This window comes from Octopus sinensis, linkage group LG27, assembly GCF_006345805.1.
Source record: "Octopus sinensis linkage group LG27, ASM634580v1, whole genome shotgun sequence".
Lineage (NCBI taxonomy): Eukaryota > Metazoa > Mollusca > Cephalopoda > Octopoda > Octopodidae > Octopus > Octopus sinensis.
In genome coordinates this window covers 16,407,560-16,427,554 of record NC_043023.1, presented here as the reverse complement: position 1 = coordinate 16,427,554, position 19,995 = coordinate 16,407,560, and the positions used below count along the sequence as shown (strand labels likewise).

Below are 19,995 nucleotides of genomic sequence, written 5' to 3'. Positions count from 1 at the left end.
ACCAAACTGGTCCCTTATTTAAAATAAGACCTTCATCATAATGCTTATAAATGAGTCTCTAACCATAAGATACTTTTATCTAGTTTCACTTTCATTTTCAAAGAGTACTCATTTGTTTTTGTTTATATGTTAATATAATAGTTTTAGCCATTATTTCTATACTTTTTATGTGTTCTTAAGCAATACTATTACCAAAAACCATATTCTGATATTCCCTCATAAATGCCTATCCATCTATGAGGGTAGGGTGAGGTACAAAGGCAGAGTATGTTTCCCACAGTACATGCTTGGCAAAATAGCAAATGGGGGATCAAAGTTTGCAAGATCTGTGAAGTCAATGCTGTATACTGCTGTGGGTTCAAATTCTAAAGAGGGAAAAGGGGACACTACTGTAAGCTAAATGGCCCTTAAAACATGCACCAATTTTGTTTCTTTACTTGTATAATCACAATCGTACGATTATGCAAAAACAAATATTCCTAAAAATATAGAAGTTACGAGAAGTTATATGCTGAGCTTAAAGCAAAATTTTTCCATATTTACTCTGCAAAACTACTTAAAAATGTCTTCCAATGGCTTTATGATAAAATATTAACACACTGGTGGGGTAGTTCTGTATTTTTTCATGATTAATGCAGTGGGGTATGGAGAACCCCATTAATAGTTTTAGCCATTTTTTTAAGTACTTTTTATGACTTTAGACGTGTTCCTAAGCAATAATATTACCAAAAACTGTATTCTAGAAGCAATGTTATAAATCCTAATTCATTCCCAGAAAAATCTTTTACCTCTAAAATTTATAAAACTTGTAAATAAATGACATCACAGTGTCTCAGTAGAGATAGTGTTAGTTGAAGGCTGCAAAACCTGCCACACACACAGACAACTTCAGCTTTATATATATAGATATATCGTGCAATGCCACTCCCTGTAAGAAGCATTTGTGCTAGTTCATGTAAAAAGCACACATGCTGATCCATGTGGTTATTCAACTTACTACTTCCCCTGAAATTGCTGGCCTTGTACCAAAATAATGTCAGATACAATAATGCCTTGATATATGAGTTAATTTCTTCCTGGAGATTGCTCCTAAAGTGAAAACTCATAAAGCAAAGCAATAATTTCCCATAGAAGCAATGTTATAAATTGTAATTCATTCCTAGAAAAATATTTTACCAATAAAATTTATAATACTTGTAAATAAATGACAATAGAACAACAGTAGAATGTAAAGAATATTTTATGTAAAGTCAAAAACAATGTCAAGATCATTTAGAATAGACAAAAAATATATAATTGTTTTCTGAATCATTTTCGCAAGACTCAGGGACACCATCATTTGTAGACGTGACCACTGATTCACAAGCAAAGAAACTTGCAAAGTTCTCTGCAAAACTATTTTAAAATGTCTTCCAATGGCTTTATGATGAACCATCTTAACCCACTGGTGGGGTAGTTCTGTATTTTTCATCATTGGTGTGGTTGGGGTATGGAGAACCCCATTAATAGTTTTAGCTTATTTTTTAGTATTTTCTATGACTTTAGATGTGTTCCTAAGCAATAATATTACCAAAAACCATATTCCGATATAATGTGTTTAACATGTAAACAAAAACGAGCGAGTACTCTTTGAAAATGAAAGTGAAACTAGATAAAAGTATCTTACGGAGGGGAGAGTGGTCCTTTCATATTCACTGTTTACTCATTGTTTGCACTCTCATCCTCATCACTCTGAGCAAAGAAGTCGATGCAAATGTGCATCGCATGTTGCAAGCAGATTGGCTTGGAGAACTTTTGGAAGCAATTTCTTGTTTTGTGATCTTTTGACCTGGGGCATAATGACCATCTTTATATGAAATCTTCATGATAACATCATCATCATCGTCGTTTAGCATCCGCTTTCCATGCTAGCATGGGTTGGACGGTTCAACTGGGGTCTGGGAAGCCAGAAGGCTGTGCCAGGCCCAGTCTGATCTGGCAGTGTTTCTATGGCTGGATGCCCTTCCTAACGACAACCACTCCATGAGTGTAGTGGGTGCTTTTTACGTGTCACCGGCACAGGTGCCAGGGGAGGCTGGTAACGGCCACGATCGGATGGTGCTTTTTACATGCCATCTTGGAGGTAATTCTTTAGATGCTGAGAAATGTCGAATCTTATTTTCCATGTCTTTCCTCAAATATGGATGGGTTTTGTCTTGCAATGATGAATTTGGTCCTCCACCAACTTCAGTCCTGATTCCCTCAGAAACTTTCAGACCCTGATAGCTGTTTGAGGGTTTGCCATGAACATATTGTATACATTTATTCCTGCAACATTGAGTATGGTGAAGAAAACTGTAAGTGGCCAACATCGAGTATTTCTGGAAACATCGTACATGGAATACAATTGATCCACCACGGGGCCTACCCCTCCTTGTGGCAACAAACTGAGGGGGAAGTTCTATCTTGTTCTTTCTGAAAGGGTCAACCAATGTTAATCTATAATTCTCCAAGAGATTAACTCTAAATCCATAACTTGTAAACCAATTATCCATGGTAATATTTCTTCCAGACCCTTTTATATGAGACCCCAACCATTTTACCACTGCTGCTGTTGCTGTTGAGTGTAGCGATCTTCGTCCTTGTGGGAGAAGTCCGAAACGTGGTCCTTTGCTATTCGTAAGACCCGCAGGAGAGAAAGCAGGTCAACCCCCGACACTGAGAGCATCGACGGATGGATGAATGCGCATCCAGGCTCAGTGGTTTGCGTAGGAAGTCGGGGACAAGAAACAGGAAGAAAGAGTGAGAGAAAGTTGGGGCGAAAGAGTACAACAGGGGTCGCCACTACCCCTTGCTGGAGCCTCATGGAGCTTTAGGTGTTTTTCGCTCAATAAACACATACAACGCCTGGTCTGGAAATCAAAACCGCGATCCTCTGACCACGAGTCCGCTGCCCTAACCATTGGACCATTGCGCCTCCACTAGCACTGCTGCTCCTGAATTACCTATAGAAGGGCCTTCTGCTTGTTTCCCCAAGTAGACCTCCATATATGATGCATAGAAAGTTTTAACATCGGCCAAAATAAAAAATTTTTATGCCATATTTTGCTGGTTTAAAATGGATAGTTCTCTGTAAAGGCAGCCAACATTTCATCTACTGTCGCATACACTGAGACATTATAATTCAAGATACACTTAGCCATAAATTTCTCAAAGGACTTTCTAAAAGGTGCAATCTTATCCTCTCGCCTCCTTTCAGCTCAGGTATGGATGTCATCGAACCTTAGAGCCCTCAGCAAGAAATGAAACCTCTGCAAAGATATAGTTGCTGGAAAACTTTTAATTCCTGTACCGCCCAAACATCTTCCATATTCGTTCGGTTGCCTGTAAAACTCCCAACAGATAAAGAAGTCCTATTGTAGCTTTCATCTCCCTTTCATTAATCTTTTACTTGTTTCAGTCATTTGACTGCGGCCATGCTGGAGCACCGCCTTTTAGTCGAGCAAATCGACCCCAAGACTTATTCTTTGTAAGCCTCGTACTTAATCTATCGGTCTCTTTTGCCGAACTGCTAAGTTACGGGGATGTAATCACACCAGCATCGGTTGTCAAGTGATGTTGGGGGCACAAACATAGACACACAAACACACACGTTTATATACATATATACGACGGGCTTCTTTCAGTTTCCGTCTATCAAATCCACTCACAAGGCTTTGGTTGGCCCCAGGCTATAGTAGAAGACACTTGCCCAAGGTACCACACAGTGGGACTGAACCCGGAACTATGTGGTTGGTAAGCAAGCTACTTACCACACAGCCACTACTACGCCTACATATATATGACGGGCTTCTTTCAGTTTCCGTCTACAAAATCCACTCACAAGGCTTTGGTTGGCCTGAGGCTATAGTAGAAGACGCTTGCCCAAGATACCATGCAGTGGGACTGAACCCGGAACCATGTGGTTGGTAAGCAAGCTACTTACTACACAGCCACTCCTACGCCTACATATATACGACGGGCTTCTTTCAGTTTCTGTCTATCAAATCCACTCACAAGGCTTTGGTTGGCCTGAGGCTATAGTAGAAGACACTTGCCCAAGATGCCACGCAGTGGGACTGAACCCAGAACCATGTGGTTGGTAAGCAAGCTACTTACCACACAGCCACTCCTACACCTACATATATACGACGGGCTTCTTTCAGTTTCCGTCTATCAAATCCACTCACAAGGCTTTGGTTGGCCTGAGGCTATAGTAGAAGACACTTTCCCAAGATGCCAGGCAGTGGGACTGAACCCGGAACCATGTGGTTGGTAAGCAAGCTACTTACCACACAGCCACTCCTACGCCTACATATATACGACGGGCTTCTTTCAGTTTCCGTCTATCAAATCCACTCACAAGGCTTTGGTTGGCCTGAGGCTATAGTAGAAGACACTTGCCCAAGATGCCACGCAGTGGGACTGAACCCGGAACCATGTGGTTGGTAAGCAAGCTACTTACCACACAGCCACTCCTATGCCTACATATATACGACGGGCTTCTTTCAGTTTACGTCTATCAAATCCACTCACAAGGCTTTGGTTGGCCCCAGGCTATAGTAGAAGAAACTCGCCCAAGATGCCACGCAGTGGGACTGAACCCGGAACCATGTGGTTGGTAAGCAAGCTACTTACCACACAGCCACTCCTATGCCTACATATATACGACGGGCTTCTTTCAGTTTACGTCTATCAAATCCACTCACAAGGCTTTGGTTGGCCCCAGGCTATAGTAGAAGACACTCGCCCAAGATGCCACGCAGTGGGACTGAACCCAGAACTATGTGGTTGGTAAGCAAGCTACTTACCACACAGCCACTCCTGCGCCTACATATATACGACGGGCTTCTTTCAGTTTCCGTCTATCATATCCACTCACAAGGCTTTGGTTGGCCCCAGGCTATAGTAGAAGACACTCGCCCAAGATGCCAGGCAGTGGGACTGAACCCAGAACCATGTGGTTGGTAAGCAAGCTACTTACCACACAGCCACTCCTGCACCTAAGTGTCTCTTTTTACCTATCTTCATATTTTCGTTGTTTATTGTCAATGTAGATATTACTGCAAGCTTCGAATTCATTCAGAAGTTCTTGTCTGAGAAACAAAGACCTTTACAGCAGACACAGGTTTTGCTGCTCCTCTTGGGTCCTGGGGAATCCTGGTAATTGTTCTGTGCACGTGTATGCCGTGGAAGGCATGGGGGAATTCCTTTCCAGAAAGTTCCATTATCATCATCATCATCGTTTAACGTCTGTTTTCCATGCTAGCATGGGTTGGATGGTTCAACTGGGGTCTGGGAAGCCAGCAGGCCGCACCAGGCTCCAGTTTGATCTGGCAGTGTTTCTATAGCTGGATGCCCTTCCTAACGCCAACCACTCCGTGGGTGTAGTAGGTGCTTTTAATGTGTCACCGGCACAGAAGCCAGTCAAGGCAGCGCTGGCATCGGCTACGTTTGAATGGTGCTTTTCATGTGCCACCACCACGGAGGCCAGTCAGGGCGGCGCTGGCTACGGCCACGTTCGGATGGTTCCCTTATGTGCCATCGACACTGGTATCACAGCTACAAATTCCATTGATGTTGATCGATTGCAATTTTGATTTTGATTTGCCCCAAAAATGTTTTTCTCTGTTCCTGGAAGTCTGCTGTTCATCTTCATCATCAGCTTCTTCCCTTCCTTCTAAAGAATCATCTGGTGAAGTCTGCAACATGCCATCTGCTTCAGTTCCTCCCTCATCATCTCTTATTTCTTCCTCAGCTTTACTCTCTTCTTTTGGAAGCAATTTCTTGTCTTACGATCTTTTGACCTGGGGCACAACGAGCATCTTTTTATGGAATCTTCATGATAACATCTTGGAGGTACCAGGTTCAATTCTCTTCAGATTCCTCTTCATTTGGTTCTTCGTCAAGAAATGATTCTCATTCTTCTATGTCTAATTCAAGTCTTCAAGTTTTCTACTCTATGGCTCAGAAACCTGGATGTTATCAAAGAAGCTTGAGAGGCGGTTGGATGGAACCTACACTCGCCTCCTTATGAGAGCTCAAAATCTCTTGTGGAAGCATCATCCAACCAAAGTACATATATATGGGAAACTACCACCCGTGTCATCTCTTGTAAAAGGTAGAAGAGTCCAGTTTGCTGGACATTGTTGTAGAGCTGAAAACGAGGTAATTTCTGCTCTTCTCCTCTGGAAGCCATCTACTCATAATACCAGAGGGTGCACACTCTCCTACCCTGATGTAATCTCCAGGGATACAGGCATCCAGCAACAGGACCTCTGTAATGCCATGATGGACCGTGAAGTCTGGTGTAGCATGGTAAATTCCATTGTCTCGACCACAGTCGCGATACCAGAGGGGACACACTCTCCTACCCTGATGTAATCTCTAGGGATACAGGCATCCAGCAACAGGACCTCTGTAATGCTATGATGGACCGTGAAGTCTGGCGTAGCATGGTAAATTCCATTGTCTCGATCACGGTCGCGATACCAGAGGGCGCACACTCTCCTACTCTGATGTAATCTCCAGGGATACAGGCATCCAGCAACAGGACCTCCGTAATGCTATGATGGACTGTGAAGTCTGGCGTAGCATGGTAAATTCCATTGTCTTGACCACGGTCAAACAATGATGATGATGATGTCTAATTCTCTCCCAATTTTGCCATTTGTCTGTCGTAGTTCACTGTGGTGGAAGCACTCCATCGGTTACGACGACGAGGGTTCCGATTGATCCGAATCAACGGAACAGCCTGCTCGTGAAATTAACGTGTAAGTGGCTGAGCACTCCACAGACACGTGCACCCTTAAGGTAGTCCTCGGGGATATTCAGCATGACACAGAGAGTGACAAGGCCGGCCCTTTGAAATACAGGTACAACAGAAACAGGAAGTAAGAGTGAGAGAAAGTTGTGGTGAAAGAGTACAGCAGGGATCACCACCATCCCTGCCGGAGCCTTGTGGAGCTTTAGGTGTTTTCGCTCAATAAACACTCACAACGCCCGGTCTGGGAATCGAAACTGCGATCCTACGACCGCGAGTCCGCTGCCCTAACCACTGGGCCATTGTGCCTCCACAGTTCGCTGTGAACCTGAAAGGAAAGATTTTGCACCTTTTATGGCATTCACAACCATCCAATAACACAAAAAAAAGTTGGACACTTGATAATAATTTATAATTTTATGCAAGAAATAATCAGCGTTTCAGATATAAAAATAAATAAACAATTATACAGAAAAGGAAATAAAATCGCAAAAGGTCCTTGACTTGCTTAAAGAAAACAACTTCCAAGCCAGATTCCCGAAGCAGTAGGAATTCTGGGGCCAGTGTATTACTGTGAAAGGTGAGTATTTCACAGGAGATGTTGTTAAAACTTTGGTAAATTAGTAATTTTTATGAAACATAGCTTGTCCGAGAACTTTTTGATACCATCTTGTATTTTTCTTGCAAATTCTGTAAAGAGTTTTTATTTTTTTTAATAAGTAAATATTTTGATTTTGTTTGCTTATTTTTCTGTTGTTTTTATTTATATAACATGTCTTTACATGATACACGTATAATACAATACCACATTAAAATACAAATCCTAAACCAAAAGAAACACAAACAGGAGGTGCAGGAGTGGCTGTGTGGTAAGTAGCTTGCTTACCAACCACATGGTTCCGGGTTCAGTCCTATTGCGTGGCATCTTGGGCAAGTGTCTTCTACTATAGCCCCGGGCCGACCAATGCCTTGTGAGTGGATTTGGTAGACGGAAACTGAAAGAAGCCTTTCATATATATGTATATATGCATGTGTGTGTGTTTGTGTGTCTGTGTTTGTCCCCCTAGCATTGCTTGACAACCGATGCTGGTGTGCTTACGTCCCCGTCACTTAGCAGTTCGACAAAAGAGACCGATAGAATAAGTACTGGGATTACAAAGAATAAGTCCTGGAGTCGATTTGCTTGACTAAAGCGGTACTTCAGCATGGCCGCAGTCAAATGACTGAAACAACTAAAAGAGTAAAAGAGAGTATGAGAGAATAAAGAAAAAAAAACCGAGTTTAACATGAAGTGCTTTGATTGGTCACACACCACAAGGTTCAAAGGAACCTACTGAAGCCAGCCAATAAGCTCGGAGCATTACCATGGGTGATGGTATAGCTAAGGCAATGCAACAGCAAGTACCCTCATAGGGATCACCGAACGCATTCTGTAAGGCGAGGCGCCAACAATGGTAAGAACTTCACTGTGGCAAATGTCACAGGTGGAAGAAATGGGTCACACTTCATTTCCTATGCTTAAGGATTTTGTTCTCGTTGGCTACGGAAGCAGTGACCCTTTGATTATAATTGAAGATATTTATGCTAAAGCAATGGGTATACATATGCAAATGTACCCCACCGACTTTGTTTCTTCATAACTTCTGGAAAAATGGGTATTTTTAAATGAAAATTTTGAGAAATACCTTTAAGAAAGTGTAGATTGCAATTATATTGGAATAGCACATGTTGGTGGGACACCACACACACATACACATCACATTCTTTTGCATTCTAAGATTCAGTCAAAATTTCAAATTTGGAATATTCATGTAATTTTCCATGCTGAATCTGCTACCGCTCACTTTTTCTGGAAAGAATATTTTAAAAAGTGGACCTTTTCTGTTTGTGTTTTTCCCTTCAGCTCCTTCGGTTTCAAATTTATTGATTTCAAGTTTAGTGTATTGGTGTAGTTTTGTCTGTTAATTATATAAATGAAATTAGTTGTTGTCCTAAATTGATAAATATACAGTTAATAGCTTTTAAGATTTTTAAATTCCCAGTAAAAGACCGAGCAGAGTTTTGGAAAAAATATTGCTAAAATATGGATATAATTTATTTAAAAAAACCAACTATGCCAATGCAATCAGTGAAAGTCTTAATCTGATAAATAGAATTATTTTTTCCTTTTAGAGGATAAATATAGATAAAAAAACACAAATTGTAGCGTTCTTATACAAATGTTTATTTCTTAAAATATTTGCAGCAGAAGAAAGAGAGTCAGACAAGGATTGCAGCAAGGATGAGTATGCCAAGAATGATTCCGACAATCTCGAGTGTTCTGAGGGGTCTTGATCCACTGAGTTCAGGTTTCGGATCTGCAATTGACAAACAATAAAATATATACATTTTGTTTTTAATAAAAAATAGTAATATCTCCCAAGTTTGACCATTTTCATACTAAACTATTAAAAAATACTTTCGTTTCTGTTATACAAATTCCATTTCAAAGTGATCTAAAGGAAAAGTCCCCATCAAAATTTCCAGTAACACTATGTTGCACACATGAGCTTGGTTATATAAAGCCTTGTGAGTGGATTTGGTAGACAGAAACTGAAAGAATCCCATCGTATATATATGATTATATATATGTGTGTTTGTGTGTCTGTTTGTCCTCCCAGTACCGCTTGATAACCGATGCTGGTGTGTCTACGTCCACGTTACTTAGCGGTTCGGCAAAAGAGAACCGATAGAATAAGTACTAGGCTTACAAAGAATAAATCCTGGGGTCGATTTGCTCGACAAAAGGCGGTGCTCCAGCATGGCCACAGTCAAATGACTGAAACAAGTAAAAAGAGAAAGAGAATATAACCCCCCCCACACACACACACCTTGGTATTGACCCCCTCATCCTTTGCCCTTGTGGCAAATAAAAGAAACCCTTATTATATACAACTATCACCTGAGTCCATTGTGAAGATGGCCCCTCTACTTTCCTTCAACCAGGAAGGGCAACCAGTATTTATATGCTCGGGGCCCATGGCAAAGGGGATCATATAGTGGACATGTCTGAAAGGGCTAAAGACCAGCAATTGCCATTTTGTCAAAACCCTAATAAACTTTTTCAGGTTTCACTTGAAGAGGAAAATCAGGGTGGAGAGGTAAGTGCTGGCTTCCAAGCAGTTTGTTGAAAGGTGGGTGAGAGAGGTGAGCATTACCTGAGTGAATGGGCCTTCTCTTTCAGAGTGTACCTGTATATTGGAGAGGAAAGACTGGGAGAGAGTATACACCCTGGTGGTCAGGGAGACCTTGGATTTGTGGGCTTTCTTTACGTGTGGCCCTTCAAAGTCCCCAAACTATCAGGGATGTTACTTTGACTTTCTTTTATTCTTTGTATGACTTTTTACATGCTAAAACCCACACTGGACCCTCCCGAATGTTTTGCTTTGTGTTAGCCCTCTGTGGTTAATAAAGAAATTATTATAAATCATTTCCTTACTCTTTATCTCCAAATCAATTCTTCCAATATTAAGGTTGTCATCTTCAAATTTCCAAGTCAAACATTTCTCAGTTACATTTTTGATCCAAAGCGTGGAGGTATCTCCTAAATGAGTCACTTTATAGTCAGGGCCATCAGCGCATGTCCTGTCACATTCATATTTATAATTCTGGCACTTCCAAACCACCGGTCGTTTCATATTAGGTATTGTTATCGAAAGGGTGAGGTTTCCATTGAGCACAGCAGGTCCTGAAATAACGAAATCAGTTAAGAAGTTTGCTTCCAAATCATATGGTCCTGGGTTCAGTCCCACTACACAGCACCTTGGGAAAGTGTCTTCTACTACAGCCTCAGCCTTGTGAGTGGATTTGGTAGATGGAAATTGAAAGAAGCCCATTGTATGTATATGTGTGTGTGTTTGTGTATGTATATGTGTGTGTATATATATACATACACACTTGTGTGTTTCAAAGCCTTGTGAGTGTATTTGATAGATGGAAACTGAAAGAAGCCCATTATTTATATATATGTATATATATATGTAAATAGAAAATTATTATTTCTAAGTCACTGAACAAGAAACATTCAGTAACATTAATCGAGAGTAAAGATTACTTGCCAACATAATATGGCAGTCCTAGCTAGGATGATTGTTACTGTTATTTAGCCCCAGGAAACACTGCCTCCAGTTGGGTATATGACACATTATCTATGTCCTATGGGATGCTAAACTTCCTTGTTTGAAAATATAAGGATGCAGCTAGTGTGTCATATAGCCTGCTGGAGACGATATTTCCTAGGGCTAAGGAACAGTAACAATCGTCCTAACCAGGACCGCCACATTATGTTGGCGAATAATCTTTACCCTAGAGTACTGTTACTCAATGTCTTTTGTTCAGAGATTTAGAAATAATTTTCTATTTGTTAGATCAGTGACTGTGTGTCACTTTGAAAAGTATATATTTTGGACTAGAGTTTAGTGGAGTCATCTCTAGCTGAGCAGTTATTCTGTGCTGATGAAGGGAAATAACCCAGAGACCATTGGTATGCAGATAGATGATGTTTCCTAAGACTAAATTTACAGTATCATTCGTCCTAACCAAGACTACCACATTATGTTGGCAAATATATATATATATAAGTTCAGCAAAAATTTAGATTCAAATGAATATGGTACTTAATTTAGATGCACCAGAATTTTGTATGGTGTTATCCATAGAAATCCGTGGGGTGATTATAATGAAAATAAGCAACAAGAATGACTCCAGTAATTTGGTACGATCGTTTCGTACTACATCATTTTATTAAATTTTGTAAGTATTACAACAGTTTTAAAATACTGAGCACTCATCAGCCAATTATAGAGGTTTTCTGTTAATACAAAAATTTTCATATCACGTGGCAACATTATAGAGAAGGTAGATATATAGACAAAGATGTGGATTTTAATTTTAAGAACGTATGATGTAGTGGAACAACCAAATCTTAGTACCTCATATGTTCTTAAAATTTAAATCCACATCTTTGTCTATATATCTACCTTCTCTATAATGTTGCCACTTGATTTGGTAACTTTTTTATTAATGGCTGATGAGTACTCAGCATCTTATAGAGGGATTAGGCTATTATCAGCTCCCGGAAAAGATTTTAACAGGATACTTTTAGAGATGATGCGGACAGCAGTAAAGAAGAAGCTGGATTTAGGAAAAACCGTTCATGTGGAGATCAAACCGCCACTCTTTGTATCATTGTAGAGCAAAGCGCAGAGTGGAATGCACTCTATCTGCGACAATTTCATCTCAATCGAAGAAGAGGGGCTTTCTCCGTCCGGGTTGCGGATCCGTGGAATAAGCTGCCGGACGAGATAGTGAAGATGCCGACGACCGCTCGATTCAAAGTCTCCCTTGACCACAAATGGCCTGAACTCTTTGCATGAACACCACCCTGTACATAATTCCATGTCCCCCTAAATGGCCTTGCTTTTTTGCTTTTTGAGCCCAAAAATTAACTTAACTTACCTTAACTTAGCTTAACTTGGATATAGAAAGAAAGGTAGGCCTAAGAACTAGTGGCGTAGATCAACAAAAAACGAACTAGAGAAAGGGGGACATTCATGGCAGAGTATAAGTACAGAGGCGAAAAATTATGCAACATAGAATTCAATTATGAGTGGCCTATACTCCACGTTGGAGGGTCAAAGGCAAGAAAGAAGAATATATTTACCACTTTGGGTGATATTATAAGTGTCTGCACTTGACAAATCTGTAAAAGATGAAAACAAAAATTTTTGATTTTAAGATGAAATAATTCAAAACAATGTGAATAAATGAACATTACATTTCACAGCAATTTGATTGCTAAAGGATTAAACCAGCCATATCTGTTTTATATTCTAAGTGGCTGGGTCCAGCCCCTCACACCTACCCTACAATGTCAGTCTAAAAATAAACAATCACATCAGCAAAATGTCAAAACTACAAGATAACGAATGATTAATTCAAAAACCAAGTCTAAAGGAGCATTACATTAAATGGAATAAACTGATTGCTAACGAGTTAAAGTAGCCATACCTGGCACAAAGATTCTACCTGTTTCGTGTTTAAACTGGTAATGGGTCAGCCTTTTGCACCTGTCTTACAATGTCATTCTAAAAATGAACGGACAAGGACTGCTATGTAAAGAAGTGCTGATCTTTAACTGCGGAGGCAATCTGTGGAAGAGGTGGACCCTGAAAGGTGCAGGACAAAACGGTGGAACATGAGGGCTTTGGATGTTGAGGCTGACATGTATTGATAAGTGACTGCGATTGCCAAAAAAAAACTCATATTGCTCAGAAACTGCCAAAAGACATTGATGAAAAAATTTGCTCTGAAGGAGTGTAAAATGTTTGGGTTCTCCCTAGAAAATATTGGAAACATAAATGAAATTCCCACGTATTTCGATAAACCAGGAAACACTACAGCAGACACAGAGGGAAACGAAGCTGTTAAAGTAAAAACATCTGAGAATTTATTAAATAATGACGGGTTGTGGTTAAGAAAACGAAGATCATGTCAACAGCAGCCACAACAAACACCAGCATCAAGATCGATAATGAAGAGATTGAAGTGGTTGATGATTTCATCTTCCTTGGCTCCAAAAGAAATCGAGATGGTGACTGCACTCCAGAAATAAGACGCTGGATGGATGGAAGCACTCCGTCGGTTACGACGACGAGGGTTCCGGTTGATCCGAATCAACGGAACAGCCTGCTCGTGAAATTAACGTGTAAGTGGCTGAGCACTCCACAGACACGTGTACCCTTAACGTAGTTCTTGGGGATATTCAGCGTGACACAGAGAGTGACAAGGCCGGCCCTTTGAAATACAGGTACAACAGAAACAGGAAGTAAGAGTGAGAGAAAGTTGTGGTGAAAGAGTACAGCAGGGATCACCACCATCCCTGCCAGAGCCTCGTGGAGCTTTAGGTGTTTTCGCTCAATAAACACTCACAACGCCCGGTCTGGGAATCGAAACCGTGATCCTATGACCGCGAGTCCACTGCCCTTACCACTGGGCCATTGCGCCTCCACAAGACGGCGGATAGTACTAGGCAGAGAGGCAATGGTCAGCATGAGCAGGGCCTGGAAGAGTAGAGACATCAGACTCGCTACCAAATGCAGATTGGTGAATGCAATTGTCTTCCCAATAGCAACATATGGATGCGAGACCTGGACACTAAAGAAAGCTGACCAGAAGAGAATTAATGCATTCGAGCTTTGGTGTTGGAGAAGACTTTTACGGATTCCATGGATAACGAGGCTCACCAATGGGGAAGTTCTTAAGCAGATCAGGCCAAAAATGTCACTAGAAGCTAGGATCACCAAGCATAGATTGGCATATTTCAGTCATATTATGCGGAGAAAATCCCTGGAGAAGGACATCATGCTTGGAATGGTCAGTGGCAAGAGAGGAAGAGGCCGACCAAGAACCCACTGGCTTGACACCATCAAGAGTGATACTGGAATGAACATAGCCAATCTGAAAAAAGCGGCCCAGGATAGAACTGACTGGAGGACACTGATCCATCGAGTGACCGAGAGTCGACTTTGACTGAGCGGATATATATATATATACATATTTTGGTCATATGATGCGGAGAAAATCCCTGGAGAAGGACATCATGCTCGGAATGGTCAGTGGCAAGAGAGGAAGAGGCCGACCAAGAACCCACTGGCTTGACACCATCAGGAGTGATACCGGAATGGACATAGCCAATCTGAAAGAAGCGGCCCAGGATTGAACTACTGGAGGACACTGATCCATCGAGTGACCGAGAGTCGACTTCGACTGAGCGGATAGAGAGATAGTGGTTTTGAAAGATAGTGGGTGATTCTCAAAGACAGTACCAAGATTAGTGTTGTATGGGGTGGGTGATGGGTGTGAGGACTCACTGTTAATTAACCAGGGTGGGATATAGGGAATGTTTTGGGACCTGAGGTTCTGTAAATAAGTTGTTAATGAGGCGGATAATTTATAAAGTTAATCCAAACATGAAAGCACAAAAAAAAACACAACACGAGGACATGGAACAAATATAGTATTATTGGACGCTCAGGAAAGAAGGAGGGTTTAACGTTTCGAGCGGAGCTCTTCGTCAGAAACAAATGAGAAGGAAAGATCCGGAGAAGGGAAGACAGAGAATTTATAAGTGGGATTGTGGTGGAAAATCATGAATTTTCCAAAATTTTCTTCCATAAAATGCATCATTTCTAAAGCTGTGATGAAAACAAAATTGGGAAAATCCCTACCAAAACAAAGAAAATCCTCCTTATGTGAGTGACCCCATTCCAGACCCCTGTGCACCTGAGTAAGTTTGCCTTAACAAAAATAAGTTATGGAAAGAAATTAAATAAAATATAAATTAAACTTACAGACAAATGTTACAAACAGTAAGCAGAACAAGATCCATTTAGCCATGATCTGAAAAAATAATTTTGAAAAGCTGCAAAATAACAAAGTTTATAGCCCAGGGTCCGAGGCTGGTCAGGTTAAGAAAAACAAACAGTCACAATATCATCAGTCACTCTTTAATAGATTTATGGTCGAGCCTGTGGCATTGGAGATCTTATTCTTAACTATTTCGAATACTACAGAACGCTGTACAGTAGAGACAAATGCAGTTTGAACCAGGTTGGTATCAAAAGGGTTAAGAATTGTTTCTCTATTATATATTTTAACCCTTTTCTTACCATATTTCTGTTGAGATGCTCTGTGTTTCTTTCAATTAATTCTAAATATAACAAAGATCTTAGCAAAATAACTTAGTTACCATTTAGCTAGTGTAAGTAACATAAATTGCGACTAAGGTTTGGTGGTATATTTTAATTCAAAACTTATGAAAACAAGACATTTGTACTCAGAGCCAGAGGCCGGTTTCAGCTGGGTTGGTCACGGAAGGGTTAATGAGGATGAATTATTAAGAATAAGAATGACGAATAAAAACTTACAAAATAATGCAGACAAACAACAAAAGAACTTTAGAATGTCCATGATCTGTAAAAGTAATTTTCTAAAATTGAAAAACAACAAAAATTATTTCAGTTACACCAAGTTTACAACAACGAACCAATGGCGGATATCTAATTAATTAAAAGTCTAGACAAAATAGCTGGGAAATTGCAAATCCAATTATACAGGTTAATCCAGTTATACAAGCGCAGGAGTGGCTGTGTGGCAAGTAGCTTGTCTACCAACCACATGGTTCCAGGTTCAGTCCCACTGCGTGGCACCTTGGGCAAGTGTCTTCTAATATAGCCTCGGGCCGACCAAAGCCTTGTGAGTGGATTTGGTAGACGGAAACTGAAAAGAAGCCTGTCGTATATACGTATATATATTTATATATCTGTTTGTGTGTCTGTGTTTGTCCCCCCCCTAGCATCGCTTGACAACTGATGCTGGTGTGTTTATGTCCCCGTTACTTAGCGGTTCGGCAAAAGAGACCGATTGAATAAGTACTGGGCTTACAAAAGAATAAGTCCCGGGGTCGATTTGCTTCTAGTTTGAAGCATTCAATATACATTGAATGTGTTAGCAGGAACTTAAAAGATTTATCCAAAAACGTTATTTAGCTGTTATTTTTAGCACACCTCACAACAACCTCAATAACAAAAAGAAGCGTGGGATCTTTTCGGTTTGAACGGCAGTTTTTTCTAGCAGTGTCATATGAAATTGTCACCCATAATTATGACCCTAGTATCGATCTATTGCATTTCAATCTGTTTTAGGGTTAGGGGTGGGGAAAGGGTATCTTTTCTTCTTCAGAAATGTAAATAAAACTCAATCTGTTTCTTAAACGAGGGACATATTCATACGGCACAGAATGTTTTCACCTCAATAGACGTCATTGATTGGTTGAAATTGCAGACATTGAAGAAAAAAAAATTACAAATATCTTACAACCTATAGAATTTTCTCAATAAAGCCAAGAGAAAAAGATGTTTTATAAACACATTCTACCTATATACGAAGTTTAAAAGTGTTTAGTTACGTGGAAATTATTTTAAAAAACTGCCGGTCAAACCGAAAAGATCCGAAATATCTTACAAACTATAGACTTTTCTCAATAAAGCCAAGAGAAAAAGATGTTTTATAAACACATTCTACCAGTATACGAAGTTTAAAAGTGTTTAGTTACGTGGAAATTATTAAAAAAACTGCCGTTCAAACTGAAAAGATCCCAAATATCTTACAAACTATAGAATTTTCTCAATAAAGCCAAGAGAAAAAGATGTTTTATAAACACATTCTACCTGTATACGAAGTTTAAAAGTGTTTAGTTACGTGGAACCTATTGAGGTAAAAAAAACATTCTGTGCCGTATGAATATGTCCTTCGTTTAAGAAACAGATTGGGTTAATTTACATTTGTGAAGGAAAAAAGATACCCTTTCCCTAACCCTAAAACAGATTGAAATGCAATAGATCGATACTAGGGTCATAATTATAGGTGACAATTTCATATGACTCCGCTAGGAAAAACTGCCGTTCAAACCGAAAAGATCCGTTTCAGCTAATTTAGAAAACCGAACATATATTTCTTTATTGCCCACAAGGGACTAAACATAGAGGGGACAAACGGATTAAGTCGATTATATCGACCCAGTGCGAAACTGGTACTTTATTTATCGACCCCGAGAGGATGAAAGGCAAAGTCGACCTCGACAGAATTTGAACTCAGAACATCACGGCAGACGAAATACCTATTTCTTTACTACTCACAACGGGCTAAACATAGAGGGGACAAACAATGACAGACAAACGGATTAAGTCGATTATATCGACCCAGTGCGAAACTGGTACTTTATTTATCGACCCCGGCGGAATTTGAACTCAGAACGTAAAGACAGACGAAATACCGCTAAGCCTTTCGCCCGCCGTGCTAACGTTTCTGGCAGCTCACCTGTCTTTCTATCAAACCTGGTATACTCTTTTACTTGTTTCAGTCATTTGACCGCGGCCATGCTGGAGCACCGTCTTTTAGTCGAGCAAATCGACCCCGGGACTTATTCTTTGTAAGCCCAGTACTTATACTATCGGTCTCTTTTGCCGAACCGCTAAGTGACGGGGACGTAAACACACCAGCATCGGTTGTCAAGCAATGCTAGGGGGACAAACACACACACGTACATATATATATATACATATACATATATACGACAGGCTTCTTTCAGTTTCCGTCTACCAAATCTACTTACAAGGCTTTGGTAAGCCCGAGGCTATAGTAGAAGACACTTGCCCAAGATGCCACGCAGTGGGACTGAACCCGGAACCTTGTGGTTGGTTAGCAAGCTACTTACCACACATCTCAACACCTGACATAAAACCATCTCCCTCTCTACATAGAAAGCCGCGTTATTTTGGCAATTCCATTTCGAATTTAATTAACCGTCAGTTTAGTTCAAATGCATTTCAACTCATAAACGCAGAACTGTTAATGACCATCCAGGGTCAATATAAAGACCCTTTTTTTTTTTTTACAGGATCTCACGTTTTTGGTTATGAAAGGATCCAATACCGAAAAAGAAATTTTTTTTCAAACAATCGCATTTTCAAAATTCCGATACCGCTCCAAGAATTTTTTGCGAAATACGTAGCAAAATAAAACTACGATTCTGAAAATTGGCTTGTAAAATTTAAATTTTTCAAAAACAATATATATATGGCGGTGCCCCAGCATGGCCACAGCTCATAAGCTGAAACTAGAATCAATCAATCAATATATGCGTGGTGCCTAGGACTCCAAATTTGCCATCAAGATGTAGGACAAGATACTGTGATAGCCTGGGCTTCCGAGGCCCACAGCTCTTCAATATTCTCCCGAAGAACCTGAGAGACCTGCATGGGGTGGATGCAGATGTCTTTAAAATGAAACTGGATCTCTTCCTGTCAGGTGTCCCAGATGAACCAACTTCACGGCAGGAGGGGCAGATGAGGGCAGCTGCATCGAACTCTCTCATGCACCAAATGGCAGTCGCTAAAAAGCTTTCGTGAAGTAAAACCAAGTAGCAACACCAAATGGCGGTGCCCCAGCATGGCCACAGCTCATGAGCTGAAACTAGAATCAATCAATCAATCAATCATATATATATATATATATATGTAGCTTGCTTGCCAACCACATGGTTCCGGGTTCAGTCCCGCTGCGTGGCACCTTGGGCAAGTGTCTTCTACAATAGCCTCGGGCCGACCAAAGCCTTGTGAGTGGATTTGGTAGACGGAAACATGAAAGAAGCCCCTCGAATATATACATATATGTATGTGTGTGTGTGTGTGTGTGTGCGTGTTTGTCCCCCTAGCATTGCTTGACAACCGATGCTGGTGTGTTTATGTCCCCGCCACTTATCGGTTCGGCAAAAGAGACCGATATAATAAGTACTGGGCTTACAAAGAATAAGTGCCGGGGTCGAGTTGCTCGACTAAAGGTGGTGCTCCAGCATGGCCGCAGTCAAATGACTGAAACAAGTAAAAGAGTATATATATATATATATGTGTGTGTGTGTGTGTGTATATATATATATGTATATATGTGTTTATATATATATATATATAAAATATCAGTAATGCAATACAAAGTATTGCCTTCCAGTAAAAAGTAGCCCGTGAGGGAAAAATACACAGATGTTCTCCCTGGAGGTAAGACGGTTTTTTTTCTCTATTTTGTTGCACACACGCATTTTTACTAATACATACGCGGTGAAGCTACACATTAGCGTCGTATTTTTACGTTCGCTATTTCCAGTAAATATCGGTACTTAGTTGTGCCATTTATTTACTAATTTGTGTATATATATATATATATTTAATAATAATGCCGTCTATATAATATAAATAAATATATTCAAGTGAAAAAATTTACAGATTTTTTCTCTTATAAGGTTTTTCACGCTAACTACCTGATAATTTCTTATTAACATTTTATCCTATTTTTTAAATATATATATATATATATATATAGATATGATTTAAAAATAGGATAAAATCTTCATAAGAAATTATCAGGTAGCGTGAAAAACCTTATAAGAGAAAAAATCTGTAAATTTTTTCCACTTGAATATATTTATTTATATTATATAGACGGCATTATTACACTTAAATGCCACATTCGGTACGATACGTTTATTTTGGTAGTTTTGACTTTAAGAGTCCCTCCTAGCGTGTGGCATTTATGTGTAATAATGCCCTCTATATAATATAATT

The 19,995-nt window shown here is 40.1% G+C and overlaps 3 protein-coding genes across 31 annotated transcripts in view; 1 reads left to right on the top strand and 2 right to left on the bottom strand.

Moving 5' to 3' along the window:
* LOC115225116 overlaps positions 1 to 19,995 on the bottom strand; it is a 384,942-nt gene that overhangs the window by 118,447 nt on the left and 246,500 nt on the right. For 3 of the 10 annotated variants that reach the window (XM_036514065.1, XM_036514060.1, XM_036514055.1), the window contains exons 2-5: positions 15,748 to 15,809; positions 15,172 to 15,220; positions 12,483 to 12,521; positions 10,260 to 10,508 (exon numbers count right to left, since the gene is read on the bottom strand). In XM_036514065.1, coding sequence (XP_036369958.1) covers positions 10,260 to 10,508; positions 12,483 to 12,521; positions 15,172 to 15,217 — 334 coding nt within the window. In that variant the 5' untranslated portion in view covers positions 15,218 to 15,220; positions 15,748 to 15,809. Of the gene's footprint in view, positions 1 to 10,259; positions 10,509 to 12,482; positions 12,522 to 15,171; positions 15,221 to 15,747; positions 15,812 to 19,995 lie in introns of those variants that run through there. The other 7 variants (XM_036514058.1, XM_036514059.1, XM_036514063.1 and 4 more) reach the window with 5 other exon arrangements.
* LOC115225115 overlaps positions 1 to 19,995 on the top strand; it is a 396,737-nt gene that overhangs the window by 179,923 nt on the left and 196,819 nt on the right. Inside the window, exon 5 of one of the 19 annotated variants that reach the window (XM_036514052.1) lies at positions 11,260 to 11,269. The exons of the other annotated variants lie outside the window; for them this stretch is intronic. Within the exon in view, the coding sequence (XP_036369945.1) occupies positions 11,260 to 11,269 (10 nt within the window). The remainder of the gene's footprint in view (positions 1 to 11,259; positions 11,270 to 19,995) is intronic. 19 annotated transcript variants of the gene reach the window in all.
* Positions 1 to 19,995, bottom strand: part of LOC118768150 (zinc finger protein 239-like) — a 36,106-nt gene that overhangs the window by 11,933 nt on the left and 4,178 nt on the right. Inside the window, exon 1 of one of the 2 annotated variants that reach the window (XM_036514078.1) lies at positions 18,915 to 18,936. The exons of the other annotated variant lie outside the window; for it this stretch is intronic. The gene's annotated coding sequence lies outside the window, so the exon portion shown is untranslated. Of the gene's footprint in view, positions 1 to 18,914; positions 18,937 to 19,995 lie in introns of those variants that run through there. 2 annotated transcript variants of the gene reach the window in all.